Source organism: Oncorhynchus mykiss, unplaced genomic scaffold (genome assembly GCF_013265735.2).
Source record: "Oncorhynchus mykiss isolate Arlee unplaced genomic scaffold, USDA_OmykA_1.1 un_scaffold_130, whole genome shotgun sequence".
Lineage (NCBI taxonomy): Eukaryota > Metazoa > Chordata > Actinopteri > Salmoniformes > Salmonidae > Oncorhynchus > Oncorhynchus mykiss.
In genome coordinates this window covers 278141-290926 of record NW_023493663.1, presented here as the reverse complement: position 1 = coordinate 290926, position 12786 = coordinate 278141, and the positions used below count along the sequence as shown (strand labels likewise).

Here is a 12786-nt window from a genome sequence, read left to right as displayed (position 1 = left end):
TGTTAGGTATAGGTAGGGTATAGGGGGAGTGAATGCATTAGGTATAGATAGGGTATAGGGGGAGTGAATGCATTAGGTATAGATAGGGTATAGGGGGAGTGAATGCATTAGGTATAGGTAGGGTATAGGGGGAGAGAATGCATTAGGTTGTGTTTGGTATAGATAGGGTATAGGGGGAGTGAATGCATTAGGTATAGATAGGGTTTAGGGGGAGTGAATGCATTAGGTTGTGTTTGGTATAGATAGGGTATAGGGGGAGTGAATGCATTAGGTATAGATAGGGTATAGGGGGAGTGAATGCATTAGGTATAGATAGGGTTTAGGGGGAGTGAATGCATTAGGTATAGATAGGGTATAGGGGGAGTGAATGCATTAGGTATAGATAGGGTATAGGGGGAGTGAATGCATTAGGTATAGGTAGGGTATAGGGGGAGTGAATGCATTAAGTATAGATAGGGTATAGGGGGAGTGAATGCATTAGGTATAGGTAGGGTATAGGGGGAGTGAATGCATTAGGTATAGGTAGGGTATAGGGGGAGTGAATGCATTAGGTTGTGTTTGGTATAGATAGGGTATAGGGGGAGTGAATGCATTAGGTATAGATAGGGTATAGGGGGAGTGAATGCATTAGGTATAGATAGGGTATAGGGGGAGTGAATGCATTAGGTATAGATAGGGTATAGGGGGAGTGAATGCATTAGGTTGTGTTTGGTATAGATAGGGTATAGGGGGAGTGAATTCATTAGCTATAGATAGGGTATAGGGGGAGTGAATGCATTAGGTTGTGTTAAGTATAGGTAGGGTATATGGGGAGTGAATGCATTAGGTATAGATAGGGTATAGGGGGGGTGAATGCATTAGGTTGTGTTAGGTATAGGTAGGGTATAGGGGGAGTGAATGCATTATGTATAGATAGGGTATAGGGGGAGTGAATGCATTAGGTTGTGTTATGTATAGATAGGGTATAGGGGGAGTGAATGCATTAGGTTGTGTTAGGTATAGATAGGGTATAGGGGGAGTGAATGCATTAGGTATAGATAGGGTATAGGGGGAGTGAATGCATTAGGTATAGATAGTATATAGGGGGAGTGAATGCATTAGGTTGTGTTAGGTATAGATAGGGTATAGGGGGAGTGAATGCATTAGGTTGTGTTAGGTATAGATAGGGTATAGGGGGAGTGAATGCATTAGGTATAGATAGGGTATAGGGGGAGTGAATGCATTAGGTATAGGTAGGGTATAGGGGGAGTGAATGCATTAGGTTGTGTTAGGTATAGATAGGGTATAGGGGGAGTGAATGCATTAGGTTGTGTTAGGTATAGATAGGGTATAGGGGGAGTGAATGCATTAGGTATAGATAGGGTATAGGGGGAGTGAATGCATTAGGTATAGATAGGGTATAGGGGGAGTGAATGCATTAGGTTGTGTTAGGTATAGATAGGGTATAGGGGGAGTGAATGCATTAGGTTGTGTTAGGTATAGATAGGGTATAGGGGGAGTGAATGCATTAGGTTGTGTTAGGTATAGATAGGGTATAGGGGGAGTGAATGCATTAGGTATAGATAGGGTATAGGGGGAGTGAATGCATTAGGTATAGATAGGGTATATGGGGAGTGAATGCATTAGGTATAGATAGGGTATAGGGGGAGTGAATGCATTAGGTATAGATAGGGTATAGGGGGAGTGAATGCATTAGCTATAGATAGGGTATAGGGGGAGTGAATGCATTAGGTATAGATAGGGTATAGGGGGAGAGAATGCATTAGGTATAGATAGGGTATAGGGGGAGTGAATGCATTAGGTTGTGTTAGGTATAGATAGGGCCCTCAAACCATCACAGTCACCTAATAATCCCCCATTTACAATTGGCTCATTCATCCCTCTCCTCCTCTCCCCTGTAACTATTCCCCAGGTCGTTGCTGCAAATGAGAACGTGTTCTCAGTCAACTTACCTGGTAAAATAACGGATAAATAAAATTGTAAAAATTCAGAAGCCCGGTTGGCGGTAGATGCACTTGATTCAGAAGCCCTGTTGGAGGTAGGTGCACTTGATTCAGAAGCCCTGTTGGTGGTAGGTGCACTTGATTCAGAAGCCCTGTTGGTGGTAGAAGGACTTGATTCAGAAGCCCTGTTGGTGGTAGGTGCACTTGATTCAGAAGCCCTGTTGGCGGTAGGTGCACTTGATTCAGAAGCCCTGTTGGCGGTAGGTGCACTTGATTCAGAAGCCCTGTTGGTGGTAGGTGCACTTGATTCAGATGCCCTGTTGGCGGTAGGTGCACTTGATTCAGAAGCCCTGTTGGAGGTAGGTGCACTTGATTCAGAAGCCCTGTTGGAGGTAGGTGCACTTGATTCAGAAGCCCTGTTGGTGGTAGGTGCACTTGATTCAGAAGCCCTGTTGGTGGTAGGTGCACTTGATTCAGAAGCCCTGTTCCCATTATCAGCCATTTCAATTGTCTGGAAATACAAACTCCACCTGTCTGGCGGACCAGCAAATCTGTGGCTTTAATGGAGTGCGCCTACTGCGCTGGCCAATCGATAGCTCAAATCACTGTGCCTACCTACAGCTTCTACGAGCCCGGCCACAGCAAAGTTTGATACTAGCTATTTCACAGTAAACAAATTAACAATAGATTTTCAGAATGCTTATGGAGAAGGGCATTCAACACTTACACAAATGACTGATGATTGATTGAGAGAAATCGATAATAAAAAGCTGCTTTGTTAGACTTCGGTGAAGCTTTTGACACGATAGAGCATCATCTGCTGCTGGAAAACGTCTGTGTTTTGGCCTTACATCCCCTGCTATACTGTGGATCAAGAGTTACCTGTCTAACAGAAAACAGAGGGTGTTTTATAATGGAAGCCTCTCCCAACATAAGCCAGGTAGAATTAGGAAATCCCCAGGGCAGCTGTCTAGGCCCCTTACTGGTAGAAATAGGAATTCCCCAGGGCAGCTGTCTAGGCCCTTACTTTTTCAATCTTTACTAATGACATGCCACTGGCTTTGAGTAAAGCCAGTGTGTCTATGTATGTGGATTACTCAACACTATACACGTCAGCTACCTCAGCAACTGAAATGACTGCAACCCTTAAAGAGCTGCAGTCAGTTTCAGAATGGGTGGCAAGACATAAGTTAGTCCTAAATGCTTCCAAAACTAAAAGCATTGTATTTGGGACAAATCAATTACTAAACCCTAAACCTCAACTAAACTAACTCTTGTATGAATAATGTGGAAATGGAGCAAGTGGAGGTGACTAAACTGCTTGGAGTAACCCTGGATTGTAAACTGTCATGGTCAAAACATGTTGATACAACAGTAGCTAAGATGGGGAGACGTCTGTCCATAATAAAGCGCTACTCTGACATCTTAACAACACTATCAACAAGGCAGGTCCTACAGGCCCTAGTTTTGTCACCCCTGGACTACTGTTCAGTCGTGTGGTCAGGTGCCACAAAGAGGGGCTTAGGAAAATTCCATTTTTTTTTTTCCAATTCCAAAATTCCAACATCAAGCTTGTGACTCTACAAAACTCCTTGGATGCATTTGTAGTTTGTTTTGAGTCCTCTTATAGAGAGAGAAAGGACATCAACATGAAGGACACAGAAACATGTCTGTTATCAACATGAAGGACACAGAAACATGTCTGTTACATCAACATGAAGGACACAGAAACATGTCTGTTACATCAACATGAAGGACACAGAAACATGTCTGTTACATCAACATGAAGGACACAGAAACATGAAGGACACAGAAACATGTCTGTTACATCAACATGAAGGACACAGAAACATGTCTGTTACATCAACATGAAGGACACAGAAACATGAAGGACACAGAAACATGTCTGTTACATCAACATGAAGGACACAGAAACATGTCTGTTACATCAACATGAAGGACACAGAAACATGTCTGTTACATCAACATGAAGGACACAGAAACATGTCTGTTACATCAACATGAAGGACACAGAAACATGTCTGTTACATCAACATGTCTGTTACATCAACATGGAGGACACAGAAACATGAAGGACACAGAAACATGTCTGTTACATCAACATGAAGGACACAGAAACATGTCTGTTACATCAACATGAAGGACACAGAAACATGTCTGTTACATCAACATGGAGGACACAGAAACATGTCTGTTACATCAACATGAAGGACACAGAAACATGTCTGTTACATCAACATGAAGGACACAGAAACATGTCTGTTACATCAACATGAAGGACACAGAAACATGTCTGTTACATCAACATGAAGGACACAGAAACATGTCTGTTACATCAACATGAAGGACACAGAAACATGTCTGTTACATCAACATGAAGGACACAGAAACATGTCTGTTACATCAACATGAAGGACACAGAAACATGTCTGTTACATCAACATGAAGGACACAGAAACATGTCTGTTATCAACATGAAGGACACAGAAACATGTCTGTTACATCAACATGAAGGACACAGAAACATGTCTGTTATCAACATGAAGGACACAGAAACATGTCTGTTACATCAACATGAAGGACACAGAAACATGTCTGTTATCAACATGTCTGTTACATCAACATGAAGGACACAGAAACATGTCTGTTACATCAACATGGAGGACACAGAAACATGTCTGTTACATCAACATGAAGGACACAGAAACATGTCTGTTACATCAACATGAAGGACACAGAAACATGTCTGTTATCAACATGAAGGACACAGAAACATGTCTGTTACATCAACATGAAGGACACAGAAACATGTCTGTTACATCAACATGAAGGACACAGAAACATGTCAGTTACATCAACATGAAGGACAGAGAAACATGTCTGTTATCAACATGGAGGACACAGAAACATGTCTGTTATCAACATGTCTGTTACATCAACATGAAGGACACAGAAACATGTCTGTTATCAACATGAAGGACACAGAAACATGTCTGTTACATCAACATGAAGGACACAGAAACATGTCTGTTATCAACATGAAGGACACAGAAACATGTCTGTTACATCAACATGAAGGACACAGAAACATGAAGGACACAGAAACATGTCTGTTACATCAACATGAAGGACACAGAAACTTGTCTGTTATCAACATGAAGGACACAGAAACATGTCTGTTACATCAACATGAAGGACACAGAAACTTGTCTGTTATCAACATGAAGGACACAGAAACATGTCTGTTACATCAACATGAAGGACACAGAAACATGTCTGTTACATCAACATGAAGGACACAGAAACATGTCTGTTATCAACATGAAGGACACAGAAACATGTCTGTTATCAACATGAAGGACACAGAAACATGTCTGTTACATCAACATGAAGGACACAGAAACATGTCTGTTACATCAACATGGACTTTATTTATTTCCCAATCATCACCGTTTCACATTTTATACAAAATCATGAATCATTAGAAAACGTCTGATCATGTGACCCCGTCCGTCCAGCCGCTCCGCCTCACCCCAGAGGATCATGGGAAGGCATGTGTCTGACGAGACCCAGTGGACATGCCCCGCCTTGATGATGTCACTACCTGTAGTTTCTGACCAATCAAATCAGACATCACCTCCAGGAATGTAGGCCTCTATTGGCTAAACATCACTCACCCCTAGCTACATCCCTGGTTACACCATAGAGTTAGATAGAGGAATCATCTTTGTATCTGTGCCATTAGAGTCTGTGACAGCACCATTGAAGTTACAACCCATTGTAATCCCCACCCAGTTGACTACTTTAAAATGGTGGATGATGGCAATGTCCAAGGTAAAACAGATGATATACATGATGAGTCCTCTATCTCTATGGATTAAATTCCTCGCCCAATCAGACACTGGTCTGACTGATCTGTCAATCAATTTCATCTGCCAATGTCTGAAGGCCTCAGCGAGAAGGGGCAAGGCTTGTCCACTGAGCCTTCATCTGATTGGGTAGCCAGTGAGCGACTGGGAAGCTAACGTATGCTAATGTACATGCCCAGCACACACATTTACAGCTCAGCCCACCCACCCACCCACACACACACACACACACACTTCAGAGGTCCTTGTTAGAGCGTTGCGTAGCGTTCTGGTCTTGGCACATGTACATGCAAAGCTAAAGAGTCACCTGCACAGGCGGACAGAGGGAGGGAGGGAGGGAGACAGAGGGGGAGGGAGGGAGACAGAGGGAGGGAGGGAGGGAGACCGAGGGGGAGGGAGGGAGACAGAGGGAGGGAGGGAGAAACATGTATACATCCACAGACAGACAGACAGAGGCGCTGTTGAACGCTGAGAGTTTTTAATCCCACCCTCCATGTTATATGTTCCTAGCAGCACCAGAGGGGCTCTCTGATTGGTTGCTGTAGCTGTCAGTCAGTCCGTCTCCAGGATGAGTGGCGGCTGCTCTTCATTCTCATCGTCCAATCGCAGATCGCTGAGGTCATCCTCTAGTCCCGCCCCTCCCACTGCACCCGCCTCCTCACAGTAACCTGAGGAGAGAACATGGGTTAGAGGTCAGGAGTCAGGGTATCCCACCAGACCAAGTGGGGGGATACCCTGCTGCTACCCAGACCAAGTGGAGGGATACCCTGCTGCTACCAGACCAAGTGGATGGATACCCTGCTTCTACCAGACCAAGTGGTGGGATACCCTGCTGCTACCAGACCAAGTGGAGGGATACCCTGCTGCTACCAGACCAAGTGGATGGATACCCTGCTGCTACCAGACCCAGTGGAGGGATACCCTGATGCTACCACTGCTGTTACTGTACTACAGTACTACTACTACGTAGTGTATACAGTATAATCTTTTTTTGTTTTCTTATCCACATACTATCAAAAAAATATGTCAAAATTGACAAATTATCCAATAGGTTATAAAAATAAAAGTGTTTTACGAGGCAAGTCAGTTAAGAACAAATTCTAATTAACAATGTCGGCCTACACCAGCCAAACCCGGGCGGAGCTGGGCTGATTATCATCATTTTATGGTTAGAAGTGGACGTGCAAAAATACAGTGCCTTGCGAAAGTATTCGGCCCCCTTGAACTTTGCGACCTTTTGCCACATTTCAGGCTTCAAACATAAAGATATAAAACTGTATTTTTTTGTGAAGAATCAACAACAAGTGGGACACAATCATGAAGTGGAACGACATTTATTGGATATTTCAAACTTTTTTAACAAATCAAAAACTGAAAGATTGGGCGTGCAAAATTATTCAGCCCCCTTAAGTTAATACTTTGTAGCGCCACCTTTTGCTGCGATTACAGCTGTAAGTTGCTTGGGGTATGTCTCTATCAGTTTTATGTATGGACACATTTTAATATGTAGTGGACAAAGATGAGAAAAGCGTTAGCATGGCCAAATGCAGGCTACTGTGAAACTCACCATTCAGGTAGGATGTCATTTTTAAACTTTTATTTATATATTTTAATTGTTATTGTCGGCAAATGTGTTTTGTTTCATTCTGTTGAGACATTTTCTTTCTCCGTATTTAGTTCAAGCTAATGATGGGTTAGGCCATGTCTGAATATTTTATGTCTGTTACCACTGATAACCTGAATGACCCTAGAAAGTTTTGGAAGGCTATTAAGTCTATGTCTGGTAACAGTAATGTTAATGAATTACCGTCATGTGTTTTGAAGGACTCTGTTGCTGTATATGACAAAACTGAAATGCTGAATTGTTTCAATGAGCACTTTGTATCATCTGGTAGACTGTTTGATTCAGTGTCCTCTGTACAACCCTGTGTGGATGAACCAGTGAGAGCTGGTCAAACTTTTTGCCATTCTCAGTGCAGGTGGTACATAAAGCCCTGAAATCCTTAGATCAGAGAAAGCCTGCAGGTCCTGATCTTTTTGATCCCTGCTTTTTAAATCTGGTAGCTGATTTCATAGCTGAACCACTTATATCTCTGTTCAATCTAACCCTGGAATGTAATGAAATTCCAAAGATCTGGAAATCAGCATTTGTCCTACCACTTTTAAAAGGGGGAGATCCAACACTTTTAAATGATTATAGGCCAATCTCAAAGCTGTCAACCCTGGTGAAAATACTTGAAACCCTTGTGAGTGAACAGCTAAAATAGTTTTTATTTACTAACTCTATTTTATCAATGTACCAATCGGGCGTCAGGAAGAAGCATAGCACAATTACAGCAGCCATGAAGGTTTTAAATGATATCACTGAAGCCATTGACAAAAAACAGCACTGTGTCTCACTTTGTATTGATCTCTCTAAGGCTTTTGATACAGTTGATCATGCTATACTAAGGCAGAGATTGTCGAGTGTAGGTCTTTCGGAGCATGCAGTTGCATGGTTTGCTAACTATCTGTCTGATAGAATGCAGTGCACTCAATTTGATGGGCTTATGTCTGTTAAATTGTCTGTCTTGAAAGGTGAGCCCCAAGGCTCTGTACTTGGTCCTCTCTTATTCACTATTTATATAAATGATTTAGACAAAAATGTCCAAAATGCACAACTTCATTTTTATGCTGATGATACTGTTATTTACTGTTGTGCCTCGTCTCTTACAAAAGCTTTCCAGAACTTGCAAACTGCTTTTTATACTGTTCAACATACCTTGTGTTAATTGAAGCTTATCCTCAATACTGACAAAACTAAACTAATGTTGTTTTCTAATGCAAGAAATAGACCTCTGAACCTACCACTTATTACTTACTACCTGTCAGGGCAAGGAGACTGAGGTTGTAACCTCATATAAATATCTTGGATACTACCTGTCAGGGCAAGGAGACTGAGGTTGTAACCTCATATAAATATCTTGGATACTACCTGGCAGGGCAAGGAGACTGAGGTTGTAACCTCATATAAATATCTTGGAATTTTAATTGATGACGGCCTCTCTTTTAAAATGCATATTAAAATATGAAATATGGATTTTATTTTAGGAATAAGGCCCGTTTTTCTTTTGAAGCCAGAAGGAGGCTAGTATCAGCTACATTTATGCCTTTACTAGACTATGGGGATATTTTATATATGAATGCTTCCGCTCAGTGTTTGAGATCAATTGACACTCTTCACCATGGCACTTTGAGATTTATTTTAAACTGCAAAACCCTTACGCACCCCTGAGTTGGCTGGCCTTCTCTAGTCACTCGTAGGCTCAGGCACTGGTATACTTGTATTTACAAAGCCATTTTGGGATTACTACCTTTTTATTTGGGCATTTTTATTGTTCAGAAATGTGGTGGGTACTCTCTTCGTTCGCTGGACTTTATCCTGCTAACTTGTCCAAATGTCCGAACTGAATTTGGTAAAAGGGTCCTCTGCACCATCGTCTTGGAACACCTTACAAAATACTTTTAAACTGGAAGAACTTGTCCTGATTGGTGTTTTTAAATCACTGATGAAGGATTTTGAGGCCGATTCCCTGACCTGACAATGTTTTTAATTTGCTGTTTTATACTCTTGTGAATTCAATGGTTTTTACTAGATTACTTGTAGTTTTTCATGTTGTCTGTCTGTAATTTCTTTGTAATGACTTGGTGCTGCCTATCTTGGCCAGGGCGCTCTTGAAAAATAGATTTTAATCTCATTAACCTTCCTGGTTAAATAAAGGTTAAATAAAAAATTAATAAATAAGTAGGCCTGTTGTCAAAGAAATAGCCTATCACTGTCATTTGTTGGGTACGGTAGGTACTAGTCTTTCTTGGTCATTGCTGCAATATAGCCTGTTCCAAACTTTAGTGAAGGTTATATATATATATATACCCCTGAACCCACTGTTCCCTGGTAGGCCGTCATTGTAAAGAAGAAATTGTTCTTAACTGACTTGCCTCGTTAAATAAAGGTTAAATAAATTAAAAATAAAGAAACTGCCTTGTTCAGGGCAGAAGGACATTCTCAGGGATTTGATCCAGCAACCTTTCGGTTACTGACCCAACGCTCTAACCACTAGGCTACCTGCCGGCCCAGGTTGTCCGGTGCCAATTTGACTAACGGCGCCCTGGGGTGTGTGTACCTTTCATCCCAGCAGTGTTGTAGGTCTGTGCAGTAAGGGGTCGGTCATGTGACCCCTGTTCCAGGATCTCATTGGGCGGCTCAGCACTGCCGTCTAACCTGAGGAACACAGAATGATTTAAGTTCATATACTGTATAACATTTAACAGACACTTTTATCCAAAGCTACTTTCAATGAAGACATATGTGTGGCCCGAGCAGGAATGGAGCCCACGACCCTGGCATTGAAGAATGGAGCCCAGGACCCTGCGTTGTTTCATCAATGTGTTACCTGTGTTGTTTCAGTGTTACCTGTGTTGTTTCAGTGTTACCTGTGTTGTTTCACTGTTACCTGTGTTGTTTCATCAGTGTGTTACCTGTGTTACCTGTGTTGTTTCAGTGCTACCTGTGTTGTTTCAGTGTTACCTGTGTTGTTTCGCTGTTACCTGTGTTGTTTCACCAGTGTGCTACCTGTGTTGTTTCATCAGTGTGTTACCTGTGTTGTTTCAGTGTTACCTGTGTTGTTTCATCAGTGTGTTACCTGTGTTGTTTCACCAGTGTGTTACCTGTGTTGTTTCAGTGTTAACTGTGTTGTTTCAGTGTTACCTGTGTTGTTTCATTAGTGTGTTACCTGTGTTGTTTCATCAGTGTGTTGCCTGTGTTGTTTCAGTGTTACCTGTGTTGTTTCAGTGTTACCTGTGTTGTTTCAGTGTTACCTGTGTTGTTTCAGTGTTACCTGTGTTGTTTCATCAGTGTGTTGCCTGTGTTGTTTCAGTGTTACCTGTGTTGTTTCAGTGTTATCCGTGTTGTTTCAGTGTTACCTTTGTCGATTCATTAGTGTGTTATCTGTGTTGTTTCAGTGTTACCTGTGTTGTTTCATCAGTGTGTTACCTGTGTTGTTTCAGTGCTACCTGTGTTGTTTCAGTGTTACCTGTGTTGTTTCAGTGTTACCTGTGTTGTTTCATCAGTGTGTTACCTGTGTTACCTGTGTTGTTTCAGTGCTACCTGTGTTGTTTCAGTGTTACCTGTGTTGTTTCGCTGTTACCTGTGTTGTTTCACCAGTGTGCTACCTGTGTTGTTTCATCAGTGTGTTACCTGTGTTGTTTCAGTGTTACCTGTGTTGTTTCATCAGTGTGTTACCTGTGTTGTTTCACCAGTGTGTTACCTGTGTTGTTTCAGTGTTAACTGTGTTGTTTCAGTGTTACCTGTGTTGTTTCATTAGTGTGTTACCTGTGTTGTTTCATCAGTGTGTTGCCTGTGTTGTTTCAGTGTTACCTGTGTTGTTTCAGTGTTACCTGTGTTGTTTCAGTGCTACCTGTGTTGTTTCAGTGTTACCTGTGTTGTTTCAGTGTTACCTGTGTTGTTTCATCAGTGTGTTGCCTGTGTTGTTTCAGTGTTACCTGTGTTGTTTCAGTGTTATCCGTGTTGTTTCAGTGTTACCTTTGTCGTTTCATTAGTGTGTTATCTGTGTTGTTTCAGTGTTACCTGTGTTGTTTCATCAGTGTGTTACCTGTGTTGTTTCAGTGCTACCTGTGTTGTTTCAGTGTTACCTGTGTTGTTTCAGTGTTACCTGTGTTGTTTCATCAGTGTGTTACCTGTGTTGTTTCATTAGTGTGTTACCTGTGTTGTTTCAGTGTTACCTGTGTTGTTTCAGTGTTACCTGTGTTGTTTCAGTGTTACCTGTTGTTTCATCAGTGTGTTACCTGTGTTGTTTCATTAGTGTGTTGCCTGTGTTGTTTCAGTGTTACCTGTGTTGTTTCAGTGCTACCTGTGTTGTTTCAGTGTTACCTGTGTTGTTTCAGTGTTACCTGTGTTGTTTCGCTGTTACCTGTGTTGTTTCACCAGTGTGTTACCTGTGTTGTTTCATCAGTGTTACCTGTGTTGTTTCATTAGTGTGTTACCTGTGTTGTTTCATCAGTGTGTTGCCTGTGTTGTTTCAGTGTTACCTGTGTTGTTTCAGTGTTACCTGTGTTGTTTCAGTGCTACCTGTGTTGTTTCAGTGTTACCTGTGTTGTTTCATCAGTGTGTTGCCTGTGTTGTTTCAGTGTTACCTGTGTTGTTTCAGTGTTACCCGTGTTGTTTCAGTGTTACCTGTGTCGTTTCATTAGTGTGTTAACTGTGTTGTTTCAGTGTTACCTGTGTTGTTTCAGTGTTACCTGTGTTGTTTCAGTGTTACCTGTGTTGTTTCATCAGTGTGTTACCTGTGTTGTTTCAGTGTTACCTGTGTTGTTTCGGTGTTACTTGTGTTGTTTCAGTGTTACCTGTGTTGTTTCATCAGTGTGTTTGTTACCTGTGTTGTTTCATTAGTGTGTTACCTGTGTTGTTGCAGTGTTACCTGTGTTGTTTCAGTGTTACCTGTGTTGTTTCAGTGTTACCTGTGTTGTTTCAGTGTTACCTGTGTTGTTTCAGTGTTACCTGTGTTGTTTCGGTGTTACTTGTGTTGTTTCAGTGTTACCTGTGTTGTTTCATCAGTGTGTTTGTTACCTGTGTTGTTTCATTAGTGTGTTACCTGTGTTGTTTCAGTGTTACCTGTGTTGTTTCAGTGTTACCTGTGTTGTTTCAGTGTTACCTGTGTTGTTTCAGTGTTACCTGTGTTGTTTCATCAGTGTGTTACCTGTGTTGTTTCATTAGTGTGTTACCTGTGTTGTTTCAGTGTTACCTGTGTTGTTTCAGTGTTACCTGTGTTGTTTCAGTGTTACCTGTTGTTTCATCAGTGTGTTACCTGTGTTGTTTCATTAGTGTGTTGCCTGTGTTGTTTCAGTGTTACCTGTGTTGTTTCAGTGCTACCTGTGTTGTTTCAGTGTTACCTGTG

At 41.7% G+C, this 12786-nt stretch overlaps 1 protein-coding gene across 3 annotated transcripts in view; it reads right to left on the bottom strand.

Moving 5' to 3' along the window:
- Positions 1 to 5373: 5373 nt before the first annotated feature.
- The window catches only part of LOC110513171 (WD repeat domain phosphoinositide-interacting protein 2), a 41249-nt gene continuing 33836 nt past the window's right edge, over positions 5374 to 12786 (bottom strand). For all 3 annotated transcript variants that reach the window (XM_036972272.1, XM_036972273.1, XM_036972274.1), the window contains 2 exons: positions 9997 to 10094; positions 5374 to 6501 (listed from right to left, as the gene is read on the bottom strand). In XM_036972272.1, the coding sequence (XP_036828167.1) occupies positions 6386 to 6501; positions 9997 to 10094 (214 nt within the window). In that variant the 3' untranslated portion in view covers positions 5374 to 6385. The remainder of the gene's footprint in view (positions 6502 to 9996; positions 10095 to 12786) is intronic.